Consider the following 25158-nt stretch of genomic DNA (forward strand, 5'->3'; position numbering starts at 1 on the left):
GTCGGCGTAGCTGTTCTTCCTATCACCTTCTTCTAATGTCTTTAATTGGCACTGCTGAGGAGGACCCAAATTGAGATCAACATCCAAAGACAAAGAGAGAGTTTTGGCCTTGAAGAATTAATTCATCATGGGTGGAAATATTGATCAAGAGGTATGATTCTAATTATCTTTAGCACATCAAAATCTTCTTCTTCTTCTTCTTCTTTTAATTTCTTTTGATCAAATTGTTCAAAAACTATACTATTTTTCAGGCCTTTCTAAGAGGAGAGGATGAAGAATTTATCTTTAGTTCAATACCCAAATCATCATCACTGCCAAGTACTAGACCAAACAGCATGGTTGTGAAGGTAATTGTAATCCTTCACCCTTCCTTCTTTTCTTTCCCTCTCTTTCTAAGTTTGAAATTAGTACAAGACTTCAATCATAATTGCATCAAAATTATGGGAATTCTTGATCATCAGAAAGTATGTCCGAGGGAATTCATCCCTGCCCACATTGTAGCTGAGGCAATATCGACGCTCCACGGTCTCGATTTGCGGTGGTCGGGACCGATAACCCCGAACGAGATGCGATACGTAGAGCAGTATGTCCTCGCAAAATACCCACAATACTCGCATGGACTAATTGAAGAAGGCAATAAGACTGAATTATACTCGCAATATTATAGCTCAACATCGCCCGATGACAAGAGGAAGAGGAGTAGTACTAGGTCTCCGACTGCCTACTCACCGTCTACCGGTAGCAACCACCCTGAGCTCGATCAAACACAGCTCGAGCCGTCAAGGCTACTTGACATCCTCACAAAGAAGTCATCTTTTCCTGGAAGTTTCATATCGATACCGGAGATTCAAGCGCGAAACCGAGTGCTAAGACACTGCGGCCTGACCGACGACGAATACCTTGTGCTCTTCGCCCCGAATTACAAAGATGCAATGATGTTAGTAGGGGAGAGCTACCCCTTCTTCAGGTATAACTACTACATGACAGTCCTGGAGGAGGAGATGGATTGCATACGCGAATTCGCAACGTATAAAGATTCAAAAGTGATCTGTGCTCCTGAGACATGGCTGGACCTCAGGATCAAAGGATCACAGCTGAGCCAGTACTTCAGGAGGAAGTGCAAGCATAGCCCCAAGGGACTCTTCTCCTATCCGGCAGAGGTCCGGGGGACGCAGTATTCGATGCACTGGGTGTCGGAGGCTCACCGGAATTCATGGCATGTGTTGCTTGATGCTACCGGACTTGTAGCAGGGGAGGAGAGGCTGAGCCTTGCATTGCATAGGCCGGACTTTGTGCTATCTACTCTTAACAACACGCATGCACAGCCTTCTAAGATCACTTGCCTCCTTGTGAAGAAGAAATCGTTTGATACTTCTCAGCATCAGTCCAGCTTATTACCTACATGATGTTGAATTCCCTTGTAGTAGAAACAATATGGAAAGAAGAAAACTGAATTTATTTTTTTTTTCTTTTTTTCTTTCAGTTTGTGTGTGTGTATTTTTCTTAGTTAAGTCGAAATATTAGATAGTTATTGTAGGAAAACCTTTTTTTTTTTTTGTTAACCCCTTGAAAATTATATATTAAAGATGAAACTTGGGCATTCGTGGAGTTTGGAAGAGACCCAATTAAATTTTAACTCAGTCTTCTTTTGCAGCATTAAGCTTTGAAATTGAGCAATATTACTTTGATCATGTTGAAGGACAATCATATCTAGTTTATAAAGGAGTCTTCCAAAGCAATCACAAAAGCATCTCCTTAATTGTGCCTATATTGGATGCAGATCTCGATTAGCTAATATCATACCACAACGCGAAAACTAAACCGACTGCACATAGAGAAATTGAGGAAATTTCTTTAAATTAGTAGATAATTTTATTGGCACAAATAATAAGGTGCATCAAAGACCAAGCATCACGAGTTATACTCTCTTGACTTGGTTAACAATTTAACATTATTGAGGAAATAGAAATCCTTTAACCAATCATTTAATGGTTACATTTGCTTGTGTAGAGCTCTGTATGGCTTTGTATGGACATAATTAATATGAGCAGGAGTTAACAAGAGTTATCCATGAAGTCCACCAATAACTCTTGCACCATGCCCCTATCTGGCATCTTTCCGGCAGCACCATATATCGGAGCGAGTCCACCACTAATCGGACCTGGATTTTCCTTCACCTAAAAAGGATAATAAAAGTGAGGAAACAAATTTGAAGAAAAGCTAACAGATTTGAAGAGAATTATGGGGGAAAAGGAGCAACTTACAATTCTAGCAGACTCCCTCAGGTCTTTTAGGAAGTCTTCGAAAACAGGAACATGTTGGAGAGTCACACAGATATGAAGGCTGAACAGAGAAATTACATACCAATATTATGAACAATAATATCAAAATTATAGTAGAAGTAAGGTTGTAGTATGCGATTTAGGCTATGTTTGGAACCAATTCTAGATAGATTTCATTTGCTGGTTCACTATAATTCAATTGACATCATTTCAAAAAGGATTTCATTGTTTGGAAATTATGGAATTGAAATGAAATCCACCATTTCCTTATATTTTATTTTCCTATTTTATCCTTGGCCATAAATAAGAACGTACACAGATAAGGGGTAGTTTTGAGATTTAGAAAAATTAACTTAAGTGAGAAATGAATTTCATCGAAATCCGACCACAAATCACTAGATTTCATTACACTTATAAAAATGCATACAAATCCACTGTAACCAATTTAAATCTCATAACTTAACGAGTTTAATTGGGATTTCCAAACAGAGTTTTACCTATTAGGTCTCTGCAAAGCATTCAAGTGCCAGCCTTTTGATGACATCATGTCATTGACCTCAAAGATGTCAACATCATTGGAGCCAAAAGCCACAACGGTCATGTCTGGCTTTCCAATCACAAACAATTCTGGAATCTCTTCTATCCTGTGGAAAATCAAATCTTTCAGAAAAGAAGTTGTGGACGGTGTGTGCATACAAGAATGAACTGAAAATAAGCTACCCTTTTTGTATCTTCTTAGATACTTCCATTATCAGTTTTGTGTTTTCCAAATATCCTGACAACAGAATTAAGGTGGTAAGGAGACTAACAAAATTAATACATTATCAACTTCATGGAGAACTTCTTACCATTCAATCCTAGAGACATCATAGCTGCCCAAGCCCCAGCAATTAATCCACCAGGCCTGCTTCCAGCAATAGTAGGAGAGACATAGAGGCCGCCAGACCACTCAGTGACTGTAACAATCAAGAAAAAAGAGTAGCATTAGGAACTTCTTTTCATGAAAACTACTGTTAAATGGACGAACTACCCTTTTAACCAAAGGCATGTGAAGATAACAATTTTACGTGCAAACCATTCTTTTTTGAGTATCAGTAAAATGCATTTCAGTAATACACCAAGTAAATGCAACTTCTTGCACTCTTTCATATATAAAAGATGTCCAATGGGTCGTTTTATCATGAATAGTTTGGTGAGTGAGTTTCAAATATTTATATGTGTGCTATCCAAAAAAATGGAAAATGAATGTCAAAGTGATGTGATAGGGGCCAAGAAAACCTTTAAAAGACAGCTTAATTTTGTAATGCAGGTAGACTGCAGGTAAAATAAACTTGACTGTTGAATCAACAAGCTTGGTCAAATAAAAAATGGATTGTTTGACCTCTTAAGCAATCAGGAAGGGGCTTATATGATTCAAAACGATGTGCTTTGGCAGATAGGAACAAGATAAGCCTAAAAAGGATACCTTATTTGCAAGCCAAAAGACCATTTAAAAGTGTATCAGCCAATCCTCCATGTTCAATCTAGAACCTTAGACACATAGAGATTGGCATAAACCTTGACTTTAGCTTCACTAACTTAGGATAGGAGGAGGATATTAGTCCAAGGGATATTTACATTTCACGCCCTACATTTTTACAAACTTACAATTCACACCGTTCCTTTGCAGTATTTACATTTTGAGCCTCACATTTTGGACTTTATTCTAAAAAAGACCCAACTTTACCATGGCTAACTGAAATTTATCGATGGAATAATACTCCATTAGATTTTCCAAAATGCCCTTTTTAATCTCACTATAAAGAACTTATGAAAGGATCTTTTCTGAGAACCAAGTTTTAATTCAAATAGAAATTATATTCTTGATACTTTTCTGTCAAACTTGTTAACAGAGGAGGGTCTTTTTGAGAATAGATAAATGCTGCGATGTAGGTGAGTTGAAAATTCATGAAAGATGAGGGTACAAAATGTAATTTTCTCAAGAGATACAATAAGGAACTGTGTACACAACATCAGCTTAGACCATTAGATTGAACTTCAAATCTTTTATATGGAAACTCAGACACTAGATTATTTCAAAGCAGAATTAAAAATAAATCTTCAAACAACATTAAAGAATAAATAAATAAATAACTTACCAGCAACAAATTGATACTGTCGAAGATTGATGCCAGTAGCCAAGATGCATATTGCAAAGACAGAAAAAGGGCAAATTAGTAACAAAACTTAAAGGAAATGTAGATATAACAAAAAGGAAATGTTCCATTAGCAATTTGATATTTTTTCATCACATCCATCCTCAAAATAAAATAATTTTCTTATTTGCAGTAACAGTTGTAATTTATAAATATATATGACTTCTGTAATAAACGCTTCAGATTTAGTCTAATTTGGTGCTTAAGAATCTAAGGTATGTAGTAACATCTTATGCATGCAACGATCTTCTACGACAGAGTACAACTTAGCAAATATGCCACAGCTTATGAGCTAACTGGAAACAATTTGCAGAATCAAAGGTAAGTTACTCCAAATCTACTCTCTATAATTTTTGGAAATCAATGTCAATGTAAAAGATTGCGTAAATAGTAATGAGAACAAAGCCTTTACTCCTAACTATTTGGGGCCAGCTATATGGATCTCTATTTAGGGGCTGCTTGATCAAATCGGATTGAAGCAAAGACAAGTCAAATGGATGAATTGATTTATAAATGGCTGATGCATATAGCAATGAAGCAATTTGTTGTTTGGTTGGGCTAACTCAGCATTTGGTGGATTGAATAGCGATTCTGAATGAGTGATCTATATTAAATTATTAATGGATGAGAGTAAAAAAATCAAGATGTATAATAATATCTTATAAAGTAATATTACATATAAAAAACATATATTACATTATATCTTACGGAATATTAGTTTATCGGTAAATTCACAATATTTATACTTTCATATTTAATTAAAGTTTTTAAAATTGGGTTAATTACACTTAGACACCCTGTAACTATTGCCCATTTTCACATAGAACCCTCTCAATTCATTTTTTAATACTTTGACCCCCTCAACTGTCTAATACCTCTCACCACCTTGAGGGAATATATAAAATGACCATTGTACCCTCAACTTATTTCTCTTTCTTTCCTCTAAATATGGTATAGCAGTCCTCCCAGCACTTAAAGTTGATCATGACAATCAAGTGATATTCTTTTTTAATGGAAAAATCAAATGAGCAACTAACGAGTAGGGCGGGCATTTGATAAGTATCATAAAATTGAGGGGGCCAATGTGGAAATAAAAAAATAAGGATTTCAATGTGAAAATAGAAAATAGTCCAGAGAATACAGGTATAATTATCAATTTAAAATTTGCTATCTATTTTTCATTATTAATAAATAGGTGCGACTAGTTACAATTATATAGTTAAAAATAATAATTTTTAATTTATTATCTTAAATGATTAAATATTAATGAAATAATATATACTTATATAAAATAGTTCTTTTAAATATTAATGTACTTCTGTTATATCTCTTAAAATATAAATTATTAAGCAATGTTGTAGTATTTATGCTTAGGTTGAGGGGTTTAGAGTTAAAATATATAATTTTTCCACATTATAGAATTTAAAATCCCACCGTGAAAGGGCCTTCCTCAAGTAAGCAAACTCTCTTGAGAGGGAAATCTCCTTCCCTTGTAGGCCTAAAGGAGGAATTTTATAAGATACAAATCAAATAAGATTCATACATAGACAATTCTTAATTCTTCCATATTAAAACCCTTTCAAAAGTACTGGAAGGTCTTCTCTTGCCTTCAAGTGGAACATTACCCCACAAATGACTAGAGGAGCTAATTCAGAGCCACTTTCTGACCATAGTAATCTTGCAAAGTTTAAATCGTTTATCCACTTTCTCTATCGTCCCAACATTTATGTCAACAAATTTTACTAAATATTTTATTAGAAAAAAGCGTCTTTTTAATTATATTAGTATTATAATATTAGTGATTTATATTAAATTTCTATTGTTTAAAATATAATTGCTTATTTTTTAACTTTATAGTACTACGGATATATTTGAAAATAGCAAAAACATCTATATATGTATACTTATACTTTATTTCAATTTATCAAGTATTAGATTATTAATAACCTTACTTTATTTATGTTTATAGATTTATTTTATATACACATGTCAATGTGTTATGTCAGTGACATACACATCACAATGCATCATGCAATATGATGCTTCATCAAGCCAAACACAAGATCATTTGACCCGACCACGCTATCCTACGTGATACCATCTTCAATGCATTGCCAAACAGCCCCTTAGTGCATTGGTTTGAGTCAAATCAAGCAGTATCACATCTTTTCTTACCAATTCCTCCAAGTTACCTTCAACCTTCCCCTCCTTATAAACCCTTTCTTTTAGGGATGCATTACGTGGTCTTCATTGGACATATTCAAAGTTCAAACCATCTTAATCTATTCTCGTGTAATTTGTCTTCTACGAGTGCTACCCATAATCTGTCTTCTATTATTCTTTAATCTATGTTTTCTAGTAGTGTCACACATCCACCTTTAACATCCTCATTTTGGCTAAGAAGTTAAGAAGCCAATCCATCCAATTTTATAATTTTTCGGCATTGCACAAATATTGGGTGAATATTCTCTCTGGACTGCGCAGATCAGTATTTCTGTAACTAACCTAGATCTACCCTCCGAGCCAAGTTCACATCATGGTTGGCCCTTTCCTGATTGTGTTGTTGCTTGTTGATGTATACATTTAATGAAATGGCTGAATTGGTGCAATTGTTGCTTCTTTCTTATCTTGTTCTAATTATCCTTTTTCAGGCAAAATTTGTCATGTTTCATAACAGTATCCGTTATTTGTACATACCACTCAAAGAGTGTTTATTGTAACATATACTGTATAAGCGCCCTTCCATGTAGCGTGCAAACGAAGTCTAATTATAGGTGCATATATCAAACATAGAAGTTCTAGAAGAATGTGCATATCATGTCTAGACTTCCAGACAGATTTATGTTACTTCTGTTGCTATCATGCATTGGTGTTTATGAATGTGTGCATTCCACTTCTTGATAGGTTCATAAACATATAAGCATTTCTGAGGGGTATACATGCAGAAATTTAAAATAATCGCCACTGGATGCTCCCTGGAATTTATTAATAAACATATTAGAATGAAGACCACAGTTATCAAGCAACAGTGGTCAAAATCAACCACATGTATATGCAAACAACAATATAACTGGCTTTCTTTTGGACTAAATTAACAGCTTTGATAATGGTCCTCATTTTATTATTATTATTGCTATATCAAACCATTGGAGTATAATTTGACATACTGATCTGAAACATATTTGAGCAATATACTAACATTAAATATTATTGAAGCACTTGATTGGCCACATTAGATATTGTTCATCAAAATGGACACTATTAACAGCAAACTATATAATAACATTAAAATGCAGATTTTATTTTAGCAAAGGAATATATATCTGAACTTGGGATGAGAATATGCAGTTCAACCTCTTGAAAAAAGTTACTGTACCTTTCTAATTTCATGGTTTCTGTAAAGAACTATGCTTGTGCCTTTAGGACCTAATCCATACTTATGGACATCTGTTGAAATTGATGTAACTCCTCTAACAGAAAAATCAAAAGGTGGAATTGGATACCTGCATGAAATAAGTTTTTTTTTGGGGGGGGGAACTAGTTAGGAAGGGCATGAGAACTGCATCAAATCATTCTTAACAGCAAAAGATCGTGAGTAAGTATCTCCCCATCAATGTATGAGAAGACAGAAAAGACATGCCGAATATCCGGAATAATATACTACCTAAGGTCATCTTTCTTCAAAAAAGAATACCTAAGGTCACCTTTAAGCATGCAATACGACAAATAAATAACATTCATTGTCAACAAGGTTTTTCCACAAATTGGCCAATTAGATTAAAACATCAAAATAAGATCACTTCTTGAATTAGATCTTTCCAATATAGCAAGAGTGAAGAAGTCCAAATGAGGTTGCATTGCCAGTTCCTCGATCAAAAGTTCATATCTAACATTTCATGTCGCTCTAAAAAGTAAAATCAATATAATTTTAAAGGGTTTGCTTGTCATATTCTAATTGTCGCCCAAGCCTTCACCAAAATGCAGATAAAGACATTAAGGAAAAAATAATCCAGTTTAGAAGGTCCAATGGAAAAATGATGGAGAACAAGATGGCATACACACTTATGTGTGCCATCCGAAGAAATATGCAAGCCTTCAGATGTACAATGATGGAAATTTCATATTAACCCAGCCCACAAGCACAAATCTTCAGCGCGGAATATAATCCCAAACTACACCAAAGACTCAAATATAGTCAATCAATCAGGTGGTAGGACCCTTGCAGAGTTCCCAAATAGCATAGATCTTGGGAAGCCCGGACCCGGTCAAGAACCAAAGAACAACGGAGCACTCAACTACACGTTTAATAAGTAGTTGTCAATCAAGTTGGATTTGTTTTGACTTAATTTGGGTCTATTTTGTGTCTCCTAATCATATTTGGTTTTTTTCTGGTTTATTTGTAATAAGAAGTATAAGTCAAGGGCAAAATAGTCATAAAAAGAATTGGAATCTCTATTATCAGGCCTGTGTTGTGTATGGGAGATTAATTTTGGGATGAAAAAGTTCTTGGTGGAAGTTTTTCTCCACTTCTTCGTGTGAACTGTTGTGGGTGTGAATCCAAATATTTGAATGTTTTTAATCTTCTTTTTTCTCTACTCTGTTTCTCGTCCTCCTTTCTTTTTGCTATTTCTTTGATTATCCACTGCTGAAACCAGAAGAAAAATTTTTGGTTTTGGTATGTCGCACCGTGCCACCGTCTCTGTAGCAATATGTCACTGGGTTCTATAAGCAATTCATATGGAACGACTTTTCTTCACGTCTTTGTAACTGAGAAAACTTGTTTAGTGTTCTTTGCCTTTCTCCTAGTTCCAACTTGCAAATTATCAAAGACGATAAAGGTTTTGATCCATTGAGACCTAGAAGGCTAGAACCCATTGAGTGTTTGATAAGTGGACTCCGAATAAAATATTGGAATTAATCGGAAAAGGGCAGCGTCTACGTCGAAGTAACTATTTTCATTTTTTGGAAATTATTAGTTACTTTACTGCCATATTAATTCTTTTATTGCTGAGTTTTATTTTCCCTCATCTCAATATTCTATGTTAACATATAATAGCATATTTAATTTGTGAGTGCATCATTTACTTCTATATATTACATCCAACTCCTAGGTTGTCCTACATCAAAAAATTAATTAAATTTGGCAGCCGGCTTAACATAGACCCCCCTAGATATTCGTGTGTTCCTTGCTAAGAGAAATCTTGCAAAAAATAAACTTGTCATGTTATAATCCAACCACATGGGTTAAGTCGAGTCAAGTCAAGTCGAGTCTAGTTTAGTCATGTGAATCATTAAGGCAAATCAAAATAAATCATGATAGCTCTTAAGATAAGTCTAGTTAAGGCGAATCCAAATAAGTCACGACAGCCCTTAAGATAAGTCTAATTTAGTCAAGTAAGTCTTTAAGGCAAGTCCAATTAATTCATGTAAGCCTTTAAGGTAAGTCCTAATTCGAATCGTGTCAGCCTTTAAGACTAGTCCTAATGGGACTCGTTGTAACCGACTTCTATATATAAAAGGGTTGGGCTCCTTTGTTAAACATTCAAGAATCTAAGTATCCAAGCATTGAGAATTAATTAAGTTTAGTTATTTTCTTATTACTGTATTTACTAACATTTAGATCGTCTTAACCTTTCTAGGAGTAGATCATAGTCGTAGAACCTCCAACGCTTTCAAACCCTAACCACCTTCTACTTCCAACAGCCACCCTACCCTACGGCCATCCACCACCACTCTTGGCCGTCTGTCACCCTCCGACGACCGCCGCAACGTCGGATATTTATCATTATGCCCTATTCTGACCTATCTCCACTGTTTTATTTTTAACTTTTCACCTAGACCTCCGATTTAGATGAAACCAAAGCCATTAGAACCCTAGCGCTTTCAAACCTTAGCCGTAGAACCTCCAACGCTTTCAAACCCTAGCCACCTCCTACCTCCAGCAACCACTCTACCCTACGGCCGTCCACCACCACTCTTAGTCGTCCGCCACCCTCCGACGACCGTCGCAGTATCAAATATTTACCGTTTTGCCCTATTCTGACCTATCTCTACTATTTTATTTTTAACTTTTCATCCTAACCTCCAATTTAGGTGAAACTAGAGTCATTAGAATTCTAGCTCACGAGGCTACCATTACCTAAATTTTTATAATTTTCTTACGTCCGGATCATTCCAGATCTGATTCGTAACATGCCATCAAACTTAAATGGATAATTGAAGAGTATTATCTATAATCTACTTCATTGGCTAACTTCAGCCACATGTTCTTAAAGAGGAACCTTTCAGATATTCTGCAAGACAAGTCTGTATGTCAAAATCTATCATCTCTGCATTTACATGCTTTACAAATGGAGCTAAATATAGGGTAACTAGAGAGACATTTTTACTTATTCTCTCTTTTATTGTTCTCCCCTTCATTCTTCTATATTCCTCGCTATGGTTATTTCTTCTCTGATACAATTACAGCACAAAAATCCTCAATTTTGCGTACTAGTACGGACTCTATAGTAATACTCATTAGAAACCTGGTCAATTTCACCTCTCTTTCCTTCAGTTCAGCAGATGATTAAGCACCAAAAATGATTCAAAATGACAAGCCTTGATCATAGGCTTTATCAGAGGCTTCATCTTCCTCGTATTCCCTCCCTCCCTCTCTCTACATATACAAACACTGATGTCACCCAGGAGGCCAGTATCAATTTTCAACACAAATATCTTGAGAACAAAAGGAGAAGAAAAGGGCGAAATAAAACAAGAAATTACGCTGTGTTCACTAAATGAAGTGCCTCTTTTTACACCTAAAAAGGAGTGCATAAATGAAAATTTAAAAATATAGGTAGTTATCATCCCTATATCAATCTAAAGTTAGCTAACACTAGCAATTGTACTTTTTGTTTCCATATAATCGCCATTCTCACATTCTGACTTTCAGAAATTATATGCTCTAATATGAGTTGCAAAATATTCATATGATCATATAGACTTGGCAAGCATTGCAGTCTAAACTCAGAATGACAGTGACAATAGGCTCTTCCATTATTTGACGATGCTAACTAAAACTGATACAAACGGACTTGGGGTCGATTCGAATCAAAAGCGATTGTGCACAGTCCAGGGAGAATATTAGCCAAATATTTTGCAGATACAGGAAAATTACAAAACTAGTTAGAATAACTTCGTAACTTCCCGATCTACATCTTTGGTATTCAGACCCTTATCAGATTCGGATTAGATCTGGGTCTAATTTGGATGGAAAGCCGACCGTAGATTTGGTGGCGTGTGTGGTTGGCTTGTAGATGGTGATGGAGATGGCGTGAATGGTTGATGATAGTGGTAATGAATAGGTAGATTAATACTTTAGAGCTGAAGAGGGGGGAGACGTAATCTGGCCTTATGGGACTAAAGGGATCAACAGACGAGGGAGATTAGAAGCAAGATGAGATTATTCCGATAGGAGAGGCGATGGCGGTTGACGAAAAGAGAAGAGGGAGATTGAGGCCTACAGCCAAGTTGAGAGGGGAGATAGTAAGGGGCTAAGGGAAAAAGCCAATTAATTCTTCATGCATGTCTAAAATACAAGTTCAAGCCCTATTTATAGAGATTAAATCAAAAGAGTCCTAAACAAACTAATAAACTTAGCTAAACTAGTCTTCATTATCCTTCTTGGATTTTTTTTTTCATTTCATCACAGATAAACTCTAAATCTAGAGAAACTCTAAATATAAAAGTTCTAGATCACGACATCGCCGATCTTATCCAATTAGTTTCATAATATCCAGACGTTTGATGAATATCCTACGAATATTTTGCGAAAACTGCGCAGAGCTGAATTTAGCTAACTAACAATTTCAAACCTACTAGAACTCTCACTAAACTATATAAGCAAATTAGGTAACTAGATTCGATCCATCAAGCCCAATATCCCTATGATGTGATCCGATCTAATCTGGTTCACATCAAAAACCTATTTTAGACTTATCACTGCTTCATTGACCAGTTCTAATAAGTAATAACAACAGTTACAGAAGTATAAAGAAAACAAAGATGATAAAATACAAAACATAAGTTATAAATATAGTTGGATATTCGAAAGTAATAGATTAATCTTTTTGAAAAGGAATACCCAAGCTTACGAGCAAATGGCAATACGAAGCCACCAAGGCAAAGATCAACATGGAAACAAATACCATAAGAAGATGCCAATTCCCCGAGCTCCTGGATAGCATAAATTGACAAACAAATTAGAAATGAGATAGTACTAAGCAAAGATGAGTGTGACAAATGCTCAAAAGTGATCACAAACTCAACAAATTTTTGGTAACATTAATTAAAATTGTTCAACATACTTCTATAGGATCAACAACACCATGTGGAAATCCCGGTGCAGATCCAACAATCTGTAGAACATGGGAAATAAAAATTAGTATAAACGTATAATTCTTAGCTCTGGCTCTAGAGAAGCTAATGTAACATGCTGCTTGAGTTCCATTATCTCCATCACCAATATTAGGGAAATAGTATTACTGTACACTGCAAGCAGTCACTGTCTTTAGAATGAATAATTGACAGAACAGTTTCAGGCCCTAAAACTCAGTGCCTGCCTTTTAAGTGATTTATTATGCAGAGTATTTTATTTCTTTCACTCTTCCAGGTCCAGTTAACAAGATTGTTTCATAACAGAGATTTAAGCAGAAGCCCGAGAAAAACGAATCATGTTACTTCTATTCAAAAAGATAAACTGAAAAATCTTGAAATAAAAGAAGAGGAGAGGAAACTTTTTCCTTTCATATACTGACCACATATTGCTACAATAATGTACTTAACAACTTGTAAGTTTATCGCTTCTATACTAAATTAGGATTTTTCCCGAAGGCATTGAATGATAAATATTCATACGGCAGGTGTGAACGATAATATAAAAAAGATGTAGGGCATTTTTAATAAATTTCCTTATAATAATTTCGAGATGACCAAAAGGAAATGGGTCTATCAGAAAGCAATATTTAAGCCCTGAAAACCACTCCTAATAAGTCTAGCATCTATCACAGAGCAAAGATTCCATCAAACTCAAGGATACTAAAATTACTACCTTTTGTGTAAGCTTAAAGGAAAGGTACTAAACGTCTAAACCTAATGCTGAAATAACACCACATCTATTACACTACAAACTAGCTCGTAATATTATTATCTTCATAAGCACATAATAAACACAAGCACTAGCAAGACAATGATAACTTAACAATTATAAAAGATACTAATAGTGACAATGTGAATAACATGGTTCCTAGTTTTGGCCGATCCCGAGTGGAATCGGCCGAAACGGATCAGGATCGGCCAGCCTTTCAGTCGGGTATTGGCCAGATCGACCAATACCCGATTCATTTCCCAAGACGAGCATGGGTAAGAGAAAAGGAAAGGGGAAAGAGAGAGAAAGAGAGGGAAAGAGAGGGGGAAGAGAGAGAGAGAGAAAGAGATGGAGCAAGAGAGAGGGAAAGAGAGGGAAAAAGAGAGAGGGGGAAAGAGAGAAAGAGGGAGAAAGAGAGAGAGTTTGTGGGTTGCAGCAGTAAGAAGGAGAGGGAAGGAGAGAGAGAGGGGAAGAGGAGAGAGAAGTGGAGAAAAAACAATGTTAAAGAGGGAAAGAGGTGGTAGTCGGTGAGGGAGAGGGAGAGGGAGAGGGAGAGTTTTTTTAAGGGAGAGTTAGTAGGAGAGAGAGTTAATTAGGGAGAGAGTTTTGTTAGGTTTTTATTTGTTGGCAATTGTGTACAAAATATTCTAAGTGTATTTTTTCATGTATATGAGATTTACACAAGTCTAGAATATCTCTGGTTTGAAGAATTGCAAGATTATTGGAGAAAAGTCATCGAGTTCACACCGCGTTCACAAACGCGTTCGAACGTGGGTACTGCGTTCACACAGACAGAGAGTCGCGTTCACAAACGCGTTCGAACGCGGGTACTGCGTTCACACAGACAGAGAGCTGCGTTCACAAATGAGTTCGAACACGAAATCTGCGTTCACACAGACAGAGAGTTGCGTTCACAAACGTGTTCGAACGCGGGCACTACGTTCACACATACCGAGAGCTGCGTTCACAAATGCGTTCGAACGCAACCTGAAGAATTCAAGCTGTCGCGTTCGAACGCACTCGAGCCCATTCGAACGCACCAACAAAGTTTAAGAATATTGTACTTTCGTGAGTATGGATAAGATTAGGATTTGGCTCTATCTTGTACTTTAATGAGTGCGGATAAGATTTGGATTTGGCTCTAACTTGTAATTTCGTGAGTACGGATAAGATTTGGATTTGGCTCTATCTTGTAATATCATTGCCTAGTGTTTAGATACATACTTGTGTCTAGAAATTTTTTCAAGTTTGATAAGAGAGAGTTAGAGAGAGAGAGAGAGAGTTTGATAAGAGAGAGTTAGTGAGAGAGAGAGAGAGAGAGTTAGTGAGAGAGAGAGAGAGAAATAGTGGGAGAGAGTAAGAATTGTTTTCAATTTGTGTGGGAGAGAGAAAATGTGAGTAGTAAAAGGAGGAGAAATAAAAATTGAGAAAATAATATTTATTTTTTAGTTTTTAGACTTTATATATGAATAATTTATCTTATTATTATTTTTCTAAAAAATTAAGAATTTTCTGTATTTTAAATTTTATTTTAAAATACAAGCCGATATGGACGGCCGATACTGCCGATACCGCCCATACGGCCGATATGTATCATTTTTTCAGATGGCCGATTTCGATTCCGATTCCGATACTTGGAACCTTGATTCACTAAAGATAATCTTGACAAAAGATTTGGTGATCTTATAATGATCGAGAGTTTGGTATAAAGAATACATAAATACATACCAGTATGGTGTTTTTGTTGATGCACCGCTTAATCCCTTTGACATCTGCAACAAATTCTTTATCTACAGGTACTCGCCGCACCTTGATATTAAAGTATTGTGCAGCTTTGTCATAAGCAGAATGTGCAGATTCAGAGATTATCCTGTGGACTAGCTAATTGAGTTATGAATAAACAAATGAACTAAGATACAGTTGATCTTTGAAATAATACAAGTGAAACAGAGCCAATTCTAACTCACATTTCTGGTGTTGTAATTCCCTTTTTTGATTTCATATAATCACGTGATGTTTTAACAGCTAATAGTATGCTTTCAGTCCCTCCTGATGTCATGTTGCCACAGATTTGTCCTCCGGATATCTCCTCCTTGCTGCCAAGAAGTGCAGCTGTCATGGCAACTACTTCACCCTCAAATCGTGCCACACTCTGGAAGACATCCTGATGCAGCGGATTGGTGTGCGAAAACCTGAAACAAAATATTATCAGCCAGACCATCAACATAGCTGACACTAATATGCAAATATAAGGAGGCTTAAAAACATCGTCTGTGATTGATGAAAACTGGTATGTGTTAAAAGATAACTAGTTAATGATATTCAAACTCAATGTAAGCAAAACACTACATTTGAAACCTACAATTGACTTATTAACATGGATAGGAATAAATTACCGATAATAATCCGGAAAAATAATAATAATAATAAGTTTCAGCAACAGATCTGTTTCGACTGAACAAATTGATTTCAGCAGAGAGCAATCAGGAACCAGACTGAAACTGGAAACAGGGAGCTTGGGTGAAGTTTCAGCGACTTCAACCAAATTCAGGTCATTTCCTCCAGTTACACCCAAATAACTGAGACAGAAAATTTTGTGGTTTTATTCAAAGCTATTAATTAAATGTGTCAGATCAAATGCCTGTTTTAGTTGATATATGACGGTCTGACCAATACCTGACCAATTGTGAAATACCACTCCAACCCTATCCCTATCAGAATCACTTTCCCAGTTCTTCATGCCCTATACCTGATGGCAAGTAATAGTTGTCCAACTTGCTTAAAGAAGCAGCATGTGTAGTCAGTGCTTTGCCACGAGGGATGACTATGGGAGCACCATGCAATGGCAAATGAAAAATAGCAACTTGGAAGATGTGATTGGACGAGTATGGGAAGCAACTGTTATGAACCAGAAAAGCTTATTTGAAACTTGAGATGATCAAAGAGGACAAGAGAAATATAAAAGTTACACACACACACACACACACACACACAAAAAAAAACAGAGCACAACCATTGTGTTAGTCAGGAATTGATTTACAGATTGACAGTGATCAAGATTGTGTCTTTACTTACATTGAACATGCCTCGTTTATCAAGGAAAAGTGGCCCTCAGACTCATTTCCACCAATATAACTGCAGAGAATTCATAAATAATGACAACATCAGTATAAATGTCAATGTCTTAACAGAGGATGTTATAAGGTATCGGTGCTCTTCAACTGTTGATAGCAGACGTACACTGTACCGGAGCATCGTCCTTGCCAGACTATATCTGTAGCTTTTGCACCTTGAAGCTCCTGTATTACTCCTCCACAAAGTCCAACATTCGGCAGCTCCGTTCTCCAGCTCTCTCGTTTAGACTTGGTGCCAGATTGCATCTTATCAACAACCTATATAACATCAGTAAAAGCAGTTATAAAAGAGTAGTTTAGCTTGGAATTTACACGATAGCTACACAAAGGAAATGGGGCCCAACCACTAGCACAAGTGGTTGGGAACCTAGGTTGGAGGTTCAAATATTTACGAGGATGAATTGCGCCAAATACACTAGAGTTAACTCGTTGTGGCCTGATTCTATACGAGGATTGGTTTAGTTGTCCAACCTAATTGTCAGGAAGAGCTGGACAAATAATTATCACGGAGAGCTAAATTTATTGTCCAACCTATAGCTCACAGACTCTTAAATTATCAAATAAATAAATAAATAAAGGAAATGAAACAACAATGAAAATCGATCTTCTATGTGATGTGAATGCGATTGTCATAAAAACAACCACCTATCAAGTTCTCCAATATGCAAGCTATGGCCAATTAAAGTAATGAAGGATGTGTGCTCTATTAACCAAGATTACCGGATTAGTTACTCTGAAATGTGAATGCCCTTAAGTAAACCATCTAGAACTTATTAAAGGCAGCCAAAAAAACAGATATATTCTGCAACCAACCTTCACCACCATTCCCAATTCTCTAACCATCAATCCTCAAGGTGGCACTAAATCACCATCTCTCAAGCCACCACTGATCATTGACTGAATTCAAGACACAAGTCAAAAACTTCAATCTCTGACAATTAGTGGGCCCGCAACATTTAACAGACGTATAATGTTTCCAATTTCCAATGAACAAACATGCAGAGCCCACTTCAACGCCCAAGATAAACCGCCAGAATGGAAACCTTCATGTAATCTAAGCATCGGAAGTCCCTTATATGCCGTTCAACTACAGCGTAACTCGACAGTTCAAGTGCACCTTATATCAAAATAAAATCTTTCATAGAAGGAACGACCGACCTTTCTCTTCTCGGCATCGATGTATCCACTCACGCCGGGAATCAACCTGCTCCAATCCGAGAAATCACCGAAACCATCAAGCAGAGTAAGGAACAGAGAGGGAATCAGAGAAAGAGAGAGAGAGAGATTTAAAAACAAACTTGACGGAGCTCATGAGGAACCCTATAACGGCGGCCTTAATCCCTCTCTCCTGGAGGAGTGACAGGACCGAGTGGAGGAAGCGGGCGAGGACGAGGGCGAGGAGAGGGGAGAGGACGAGGGCGATCGGCTCGTACTCGGAGAGGAATTCGTTTGCGAGGGAACGGAGGCGGGGCAAGGAGAGCTCTTTCGCCATTGGAGAGAGACGACGAGAGCAGAGAGAGAGAGAGAGAGAGAGAGAGAGAGGGTGACGAGTTGTTTTCTTTCTGTCGTTTGCGTTCCTTTGTAGTCTAGTCTATTGCGTGAGTGCTGGGAAAATTGATGGCTAAGCGGGTGCGGGTGCGGGTGCGGGTGCGGATCGGAAATAGATATCATCCGACCCGACATCGCATTTGAATTTTGTTTCTCTATCGCAATTCGTATTTGAAATTGGAATACAGAAACCCATATGGTTTAAAATATTATAAAAATAATGAAAACTAGATTACCATGAAACATAATTTTTGTGATTTCTAATACAAAAATGTTTAATATTGAGTCATTTATCATTTTCTATTTCGATAGGAATAAAAATTATTTTGCGGGATTAAGGCTTCATTTTCTCCCAGTGTATTTTAATCTATGGGATTATGCTCTAATGGAGGGGTGTAAATGATTCAAGCCCGAGCAGGTCGGCTTTACTTGGTTCAAAATTAAATTTGAGCTAAAATTTTTGTTTAGACTCAAAATATATTATTGAGGATCCATTCCAATTTACTCATAATGGAACAAATCATCGTACAAAAGAGAAGAATAAGTTCTCCGCTAAGAGACGAAATATCTTAGCACAAAGGGTTGTATTGAACAGATAAGATTAGCAATTAACTTTCTACCTATTTTTTCTTCTCCTTTCTTGTCATCTATCGTGCTGAGAATTTAAGTCCAAAATAAGAAAGGCTGTGAGAAAGAAGACAAGAAGACGGAGATAATTTTGTTTTCTTTCCAAAAAATTTAAAAGAAAGTTATTTTCCTCTTATTTAGATGGATCCGGATCTTTAGGATCCATTAGCCTCAAAAGATCCATTTATTTATTGCAGTCTCATCAAATTAAGGACGAAGATGTGTTCCATTTGGTTACGACGTCTATCTCATATATCTCTGACACGTGGCAGAGAAGTACCCTTTTCTCAATAATATTCTCGGATGCCTTTCCCACGAGGTGGGCCCACTTAGGGGTCGCACCAATAATAAAGAAACCTACAGTAGCAGCCTCAATTATTATTTTTTTTAAAGGTATAATAGATTTTTTGAACTATTAAAAATATCTTATTCGATAATTAAAAATATTTTAATAAATTAAAAAAATTATTTCCTTCGAAATATATTGATTAAATATATTATATAGTTGTTTATGTGACTTTGCACGTAATAATTTATGAATAAAAAGATAAAATGGAAGATAGTTTACCGAGTCTAAAGCGTAATTAACCATCAAAATCACCTTATTTGTGTTTTACTTTGTAGAATTAACTAAGTTCAGTAACACGTCATGTGAGAAAATTAATGGCAGAGTATTTTTTTTAGGTATTATATACAACATTCAATACTTATTTATTAAATATAATATTATAAAATACAATAAATTAAACATGTGTTTAACAAATACAACATTATAAAATATAATTAACCAAACAATCTATTATTAATGGGTCAGATCAATCGATATGATTTGGTCTCATTGAGATCCCCAATATTCCTGAACATTAATGCCTACATAAATATATATATGTTTTAAAATCATTCTCTCTTACAATATTAAATCTCCACCTCCTAGTCTTGGTTTTATAAACAAAAAGAGTCTTAAGACAAGATTCAAAGATCTAATTAGTTGGAGAAATAATTAATTGGAGAACCCACGTGTCTTGAATGTGCTGCTGGGTGATAGAAGCTGCTTAAGAGTTAGGATAATAAGGGTTTTTTTTACATATATACCCTTCACAAATCTTATATTTACTTGTGTGCCTCTCTAAATATACCCTTGGAAAAGACACGGTTTTCATATATACACTTTTAAAGCATGGATATCCCATAAATTTAATTTAGACATAAAAAGATAGAACTATTCTTATTCTAGATTTTATGCATTTTTCTTAGTTAAAAAATAAATTGGGTAGGAATATATACAAATAACATACATTTTTAGGGTATATATGCAAAAAAAAAAATAATGAGTTAGTTTGGATTCTCTCCTGCAAATTATTTATTCAGGTGGTCCAACTTAACTCAGTGATTAGGTGATAAAGGAGCATGCATTAAGAACTAATTAAATTTGTTTAAATTATCTTGATAGGAAAGAAGAAGATGCAAGAAGAAAGACACCCTTATTATTTTTTAATTTTTTTTCCCAGGTTCAGATTCCATACAATATTAAATGTCGAATTATTAGCTTTTTAGTATGGCTATGTTTGCATAATCAAGTAGAAAATTATACAAAACTCCTGCCTCAATCCAAACAAAGCTATTTCAATTCCACCATTTTCCAAATGATATTAGGGATTTTTAAATGATTGCCACTGAAATTTTCCAAAACATCAGAATGGTCACTATATTTTTTAAAATATTAGAATTGCTACTAAATTTCTTTTACCTTTTCAAAATTGCCATTATGGTAAATTTTTCGCAGATTATTACGTTAAAGTTAATAAACACATATAAATAACTAAAATATTTTTTTTAATTTAGAGTAAAAAATATTTATCAATATTTTTTATCTCATATAAAATAAGATATATTTTGTTGTAGTATTATATTGGGTATGATTTTATTTAATTGCTGCCGAAAACTTTCAAAATACTATAATTGTGACTAAAATTTTTGACTCTTTAGGAATTGTCATTATAGTCAATTTTTAACATAATATTTCTAATATAATATTATTATAAACACATAGAAATAACTAAAATGTCCTATTTTTGTAAGTTTGGAGTAAAAAATAGTTATCATTAATCTTTAGCTCACATAAAATAAAATACATTTCTTTATACTATGTTATTAAGTATAATATTAGATAGCTTTAGACTATTTTAAATAAGTTATGCAAAGGGAAAATATTATTTTTGTATCTAAGTTGTGTTTTATTCATAAGTAGTTATATTTAATTAATGGAATGATTTTTTTTCAAATAGCACAGTAATTTCAGTGACAATTACAATATTTTGAAAGTTTTTCGTGGTAATTATTGCAAAAAATCTCTAAAATAAAATGGTTCCCATACTCTCAAGTCATTAAAGAAGATTCAACAGTAATCTAATGGCCTGGAAAGTTTTGTGAATATTAATTTAGATCATTAAATGCTAATTCTAGCAACTCTCCAATTTCAAGTGCAACATTAGATTGAGAATCTTAATATCGATTGCATATTAGATGGATGGTGGTTGAAATGTGATAACATTCATTACTACATGCGAGAAAATAACATTGCATTTAATTTTTATGTGAAGGCTCAAACCATATCATACGTATATATGAGTATTCTATAATAAAAACTATTAAACAAATGGTATAATGAAGATATTTATATTATGCAACCATTAGTCTACTAGGCATACCCTATGTTCTATGGGACCCAAAACCTCAAAACTAAGTAAGCAGTCACTAATAATAAATTATTTCAGCAAATAATACTAAAAATTTGATATTGACCTAATGGGCTTCAGGCCAAAATCGAATCCTGCCCCGTTTGAGTTCGAGATAGGTTTTGGCCTGAAAAAACGAGTCCGTTAAGCAATTCTACTTTGAAAGGTAACAACTTAACAAGGTTCTTACCTATGAAATAGATATATCTTCACCATAAAAATACACCATAAAAGTTTTTGTTTTGTTTGAATGGATTTTAGTTCATCGTATAATTGCCATTGTATTTTTTAAAATATCATAATTACCATTAAAATCATTATGCTCATTTAAAAAGTATTATTCTGTTAATTTATTATATAACTAATCATGATTAAAATATAATTAAAATAGTTTAAAGCTATTGAATGTTATAAACAACACTCTACTTTTTTTTTCACTTCTATCAGCTGAAAAATATCAAGCAACATTCTAAGTTAAATTTAACTAAATAAACGCATAACCCGAATCGAATAAAAAGTGTAATATTTAGTCTACTTTAAATAACACTTTCGTATTTTCTAAATTACCCTTATTTAAAATCACCTTTTTAAACCTTGTTTTAACAAATATATTAATATCATTTAAAATGGAAGGAATAGTGCACTTTTTATTTTGTCAGTTGCTTGCTAACTTAAATTTAAGTTAGGATGTGGATTGATATTTTTTAGCAAACATTTGAACATCTTTATATTAAATCAAAACTTTGATATTTCAATTTACAATTATATTATCGAATAATTTGTAGAAACATTTGGTTTTGACATACAAACATTGATATTTAGAGGCTTTTACAATTTATTACATTTAAAATTTTAATTTAATATATAAAAATTGAATGCATTTTTTTTTGTAGTTGATGTACACAATATGCCTATACAATTTACCTGTACAGTGAACAATAGAGTCTATTTTTACAAATTGAAACATAACAAATCCAATATTTACAAAAGGATGGGGGAAGAGGGGACCTGTGAATGCGAACGCCTAGGGTTTCGATCGTCCATGGCGGTCGAGAAGCTCACCGTCATCGTCATCGGAGCAGGATCTTCCTCGATTTCTACCGAGCCTTCGTCCCTCCGGTGATCTACGGCTAATTCGAATCTCCTCACCGTTGATGGTATTCCATCGTTGCGTCTTCATCGGAGCAGGTCTCGATCGGCCGTGGCGCTCGGGGAATTCACTTCTCCGGCTACAAAAGCTACTTTCTCGTCTACACTTGTTGCGAAATTTCAACTCATCCACAGCCTAAATATAATTAATGTATCAGTAGAAGGAGTTACAAAAGAGTACTAATCCATATAATTCGCAAGCTTCCACCAATCAGACAGAATTTAAGACATAAGATTACCGACCTTTTGCTCCTCGGCGCCGAAGTAGCCGGGGATCACGCCAAGAATCAACCTGCCAGGAAGCAGAGTAAGGAACAGAGAGGGATCTATCGATCGATCGATCGAGAGGGAGAGAAAGAGAGAGAGATCGAGGACTCACTTAATAGCGCTCGCGAGGAGCGATAGGACCGAGGGAAGGAATAGGTAGAGGAAGAAAGAGAGGAGAGAGGAGAAGAGGACGACGGCGATCGGCTCGTACTGGGAGAGGTAGTCGTTTGCAGAGGAGCGGAAGCAGAGAAAGGGGAGCTCTTTTGCCATTAGAGATGGGAGGAGAGGAGAGGAGAGGGGGGGAGAGAGAATAGGAGAAATAAAGCGGCAATTGCAATGAAAGAGGGGAGTTTACGTCGTCGTATCCGCAAGTACGTTTTCTTTATTTGTTCTGAGAGTTTTACGATTCACACCCTATATTGTATTTATTTTATGATTCACACCTCATTTTAAGTATTTTATAATTCTACCCTCAGTTTATCCTATAATTATCATATAGCACCCTACGTTAACTTAGATGATACTATAAAATATATATTTTATTATAATATATAAAATAATTTATAAATACCTAAATTATCTATGTCTTTTTTATCTTTTTTTTTCTTCTGAAAAAGAATTATTTTTATTATTTTTATATACTAATTAAACTTTTTTATTACTTAATATACCCCATGAACTAAGAAAAATACAGATATATTCATATTGAACTAAGAAATAAAAATTATAAGAACCCCTAAACTAAAAAAATGGCTCAGAGGGTATAAAAATATTTAGAAAATATATAGAAAATAATGATAGTTCAGAAAATCTAAATAAAATTATCATATAAATAATTAATAAAAATTAAGAAAAATACAAAGTAATGATAATAAGGAGGATGACAAATTTATATGATAATTAGAAATGAGATTAATCAATTTGCTTGTCATTTTATTCTTACGTGCAAAGTAGCAAAATGGATGAGATAAAGTATTGAATGTGAGAGGGAGGGATTAGATTAGAGACTTAAGAAGTAAATATTAAAGAAAGTCATTATAGTCACCTTAAATTAATTATATTTTCAGCTCCATTATTATACTGTGGCGTAGTCGAGAAGATATTTTTATCCTTAGGTTATATATTTATTGAAAAAAATAATATCAATATTCTTAAATGGGCGATTTATCATAAACTAATATAATTTAGTTTTTTTTTACACTCTTATCCATTCTATTTTTACTTTGCAGTTTCACCTAATTTTCTTTTTAAAATACCAATATTACCCAATTTTGTAGAATTAAATAAATTCAATTATATATTTTGTAATTTTAATTATATTTTAATTTTTTAATTTAATATATAAAACTAAGTGCATATATTTTCTACACGTATACATTTATTTTTATAAATTCTAATCACCGCCTCATATTCTTGTTTTATGAACAAAACATTGTAACTTGTAAGACAAGATGCATAGATTCAAGGTAAAGAAATAATTAAAATAAAATATATTAAAATCACTCTATATTTTGATTTATTATCATCTATATTAATATTTATCGTTCGACTCTTATATTTTATTTTTAATATTTAAAAAATACTAGGGAGTCGCTCAGTATTTTTATTAAATATGAAGCTTTATTAGTAGATAATAAAAATTAAAAAGAGAGGGACTTATTTATAATATAGTCAAAGTGTAGTTGCTATCTATAATATAATATGCAGCTTTATTTATTCAGGTGGTCTAACCTAAACTGAGGTATTAGGTTATAAAAAGCATGTATTAAGAACTAAATGTCTTTTATAACTTTATAATATCCCACAAGTAAACAAAAAGATGTATGAGAAAGAGAACCTTTTTTTTTTTTAAAGGAGGTTGGTAAATTATCTAGAGACTCTTTGACAACCTCTTAGAAATGACAAGTATCTGATTTGGAATTCTAATCTTTTCAAATTTATTGCTTAAAATTATTAAGTTATGAAATTCAATTGATTTGGAAATTTAACTAAGTATGAAATTGATTGGAGATTCAATTGATTTGATCATGTTCTCTTAACCACTTAAGTAAAGGATTTGGTCGATGTTGGATGCTTATTGAAACATCTCCAACT

General features: G+C 34.4%; 3 protein-coding genes across 4 annotated transcripts; 1 reads left to right on the top strand and 2 right to left on the bottom strand.

The window, feature by feature from the left end:
• Window positions 1-1640, top strand: LOC140794914 (uncharacterized). Its single transcript, XM_073147193.1, has 3 exons — window positions 1-151; window positions 252-347; window positions 462-1640. The coding sequence occupies exons 1-3, from the start codon at window positions 128-130 to the stop codon at window positions 1404-1406; spliced, it is 1065 nt and encodes a 354-aa protein (XP_073003294.1). The 5' UTR covers window positions 1-127; the 3' UTR covers window positions 1407-1640.
• Window positions 1641-1840: 200 nt separating this feature from the next.
• Window positions 1841-18300, bottom strand: LOC140794913 (sphingosine-1-phosphate lyase-like). The gene is made up of 15 exons (XM_073147192.1): window positions 18037-18300; window positions 17897-17942; window positions 16845-16996; window positions 16680-16739; window positions 15572-15796; window positions 15333-15474; window positions 12826-12876; window positions 12603-12694; window positions 7854-7980; window positions 4421-4436; window positions 3131-3238; window positions 3003-3057; window positions 2780-2926; window positions 2265-2343; window positions 1841-2177 (listed from the first exon to the last, which is right to left on the bottom strand). Exons 1-15 carry the CDS (start codon window positions 18228-18230, stop codon window positions 2055-2057), a joined length of 1617 nt encoding a protein of 538 aa, XP_073003293.1. The 5' UTR covers window positions 18231-18300; the 3' UTR covers window positions 1841-2054.
• Window positions 18301-22390: 4090 nt separating this feature from the next.
• Window positions 22391-23425, bottom strand: LOC140795360 (uncharacterized). 2 transcript variants are annotated; one of them, XM_073147876.1, is made up of 4 exons: window positions 23177-23408; window positions 23041-23089; window positions 22657-22933; window positions 22466-22572 (listed from the first exon to the last, which is right to left on the bottom strand). In XM_073147876.1, exons 1-3 carry the CDS (start codon window positions 23332-23334, stop codon window positions 22673-22675), a joined length of 468 nt encoding a protein of 155 aa, XP_073003977.1. In that variant the 5' UTR covers window positions 23335-23408; the 3' UTR covers window positions 22466-22572; window positions 22657-22672. The 2 variants fall into 2 exon arrangements, with proteins under 2 accessions (XP_073003976.1, XP_073003977.1); XM_073147875.1 differs by having other exon boundaries at window positions 22391-22933; window positions 23177-23425.
• Window positions 23426-25158: the final 1733 nt, after the last annotated feature.

Source organism: Typha latifolia, chromosome 9, assembly GCF_019914945.1.
Source record: "Typha latifolia isolate L0001 chromosome 9, TyphaL0001v2, whole genome shotgun sequence".
NCBI classification, from domain to species: Eukaryota; Viridiplantae; Streptophyta; class Magnoliopsida; order Poales; family Typhaceae; genus Typha; species Typha latifolia.

What these genes read in the sequence shown, in the direction of transcription:
- LOC140795360 (XM_073147875.1), bottom strand. Translation starts at nt 23,334, where the DNA reads ATGGCAAAAGAGCTCCCCTTTCTCTGCTTCCGCTCCTCTGCAAACGAC. An exon ending in CTCCTCGCGAGCGCTATTAA is followed by an intron (nt 23,090 to 23,176) that starts GTGAGTCCTCGA and finishes GCTTCCTGGCAG; the next exon opens with GTTGATTCTTGGCGTGATCC. An exon ending in TCGGCGCCGAGGAGCAAAAG is followed by an intron (nt 22,934 to 23,040) that starts GTCGGTAATCTT and finishes AATTATATTTAG; the next exon opens with GCTGTGGATGAGTTGAAATT.
- LOC140794914 (XM_073147193.1), top strand. Translation starts at nt 128, where the DNA reads ATGGGTGGAAATATTGATCAAGAG. An exon ending in GTGGAAATATTGATCAAGAG is followed by an intron (nt 152 to 251) that starts GTATGATTCTAA and finishes ACTATTTTTCAG; the next exon opens with GCCTTTCTAAGAGGAGAGGA. An exon ending in CAAACAGCATGGTTGTGAAG is followed by an intron (nt 348 to 461) that starts GTAATTGTAATC and finishes CTTGATCATCAG; the next exon opens with AAAGTATGTCCGAGGGAATT.
- LOC140794913 (XM_073147192.1), bottom strand. Translation starts at nt 18,230, where the DNA reads ATGGCGAAAGAGCTCTCCTTGCCCCGCCTCCGTTCCCTCGCAAACGAA. An exon ending in TTCCTCATGAGCTCCGTCAA is followed by an intron (nt 17,943 to 18,036) that starts GTTTGTTTTTAA and finishes GGATTGGAGCAG; the next exon opens with GTTGATTCCCGGCGTGAGTG. An exon ending in ATAAACGAGGCATGTTCAAT is followed by an intron (nt 15,797 to 16,679) that starts GTAAGTAAAGAC and finishes ATTTTGTTTCAG; the next exon opens with GTTTTCGCACACCAATCCGC.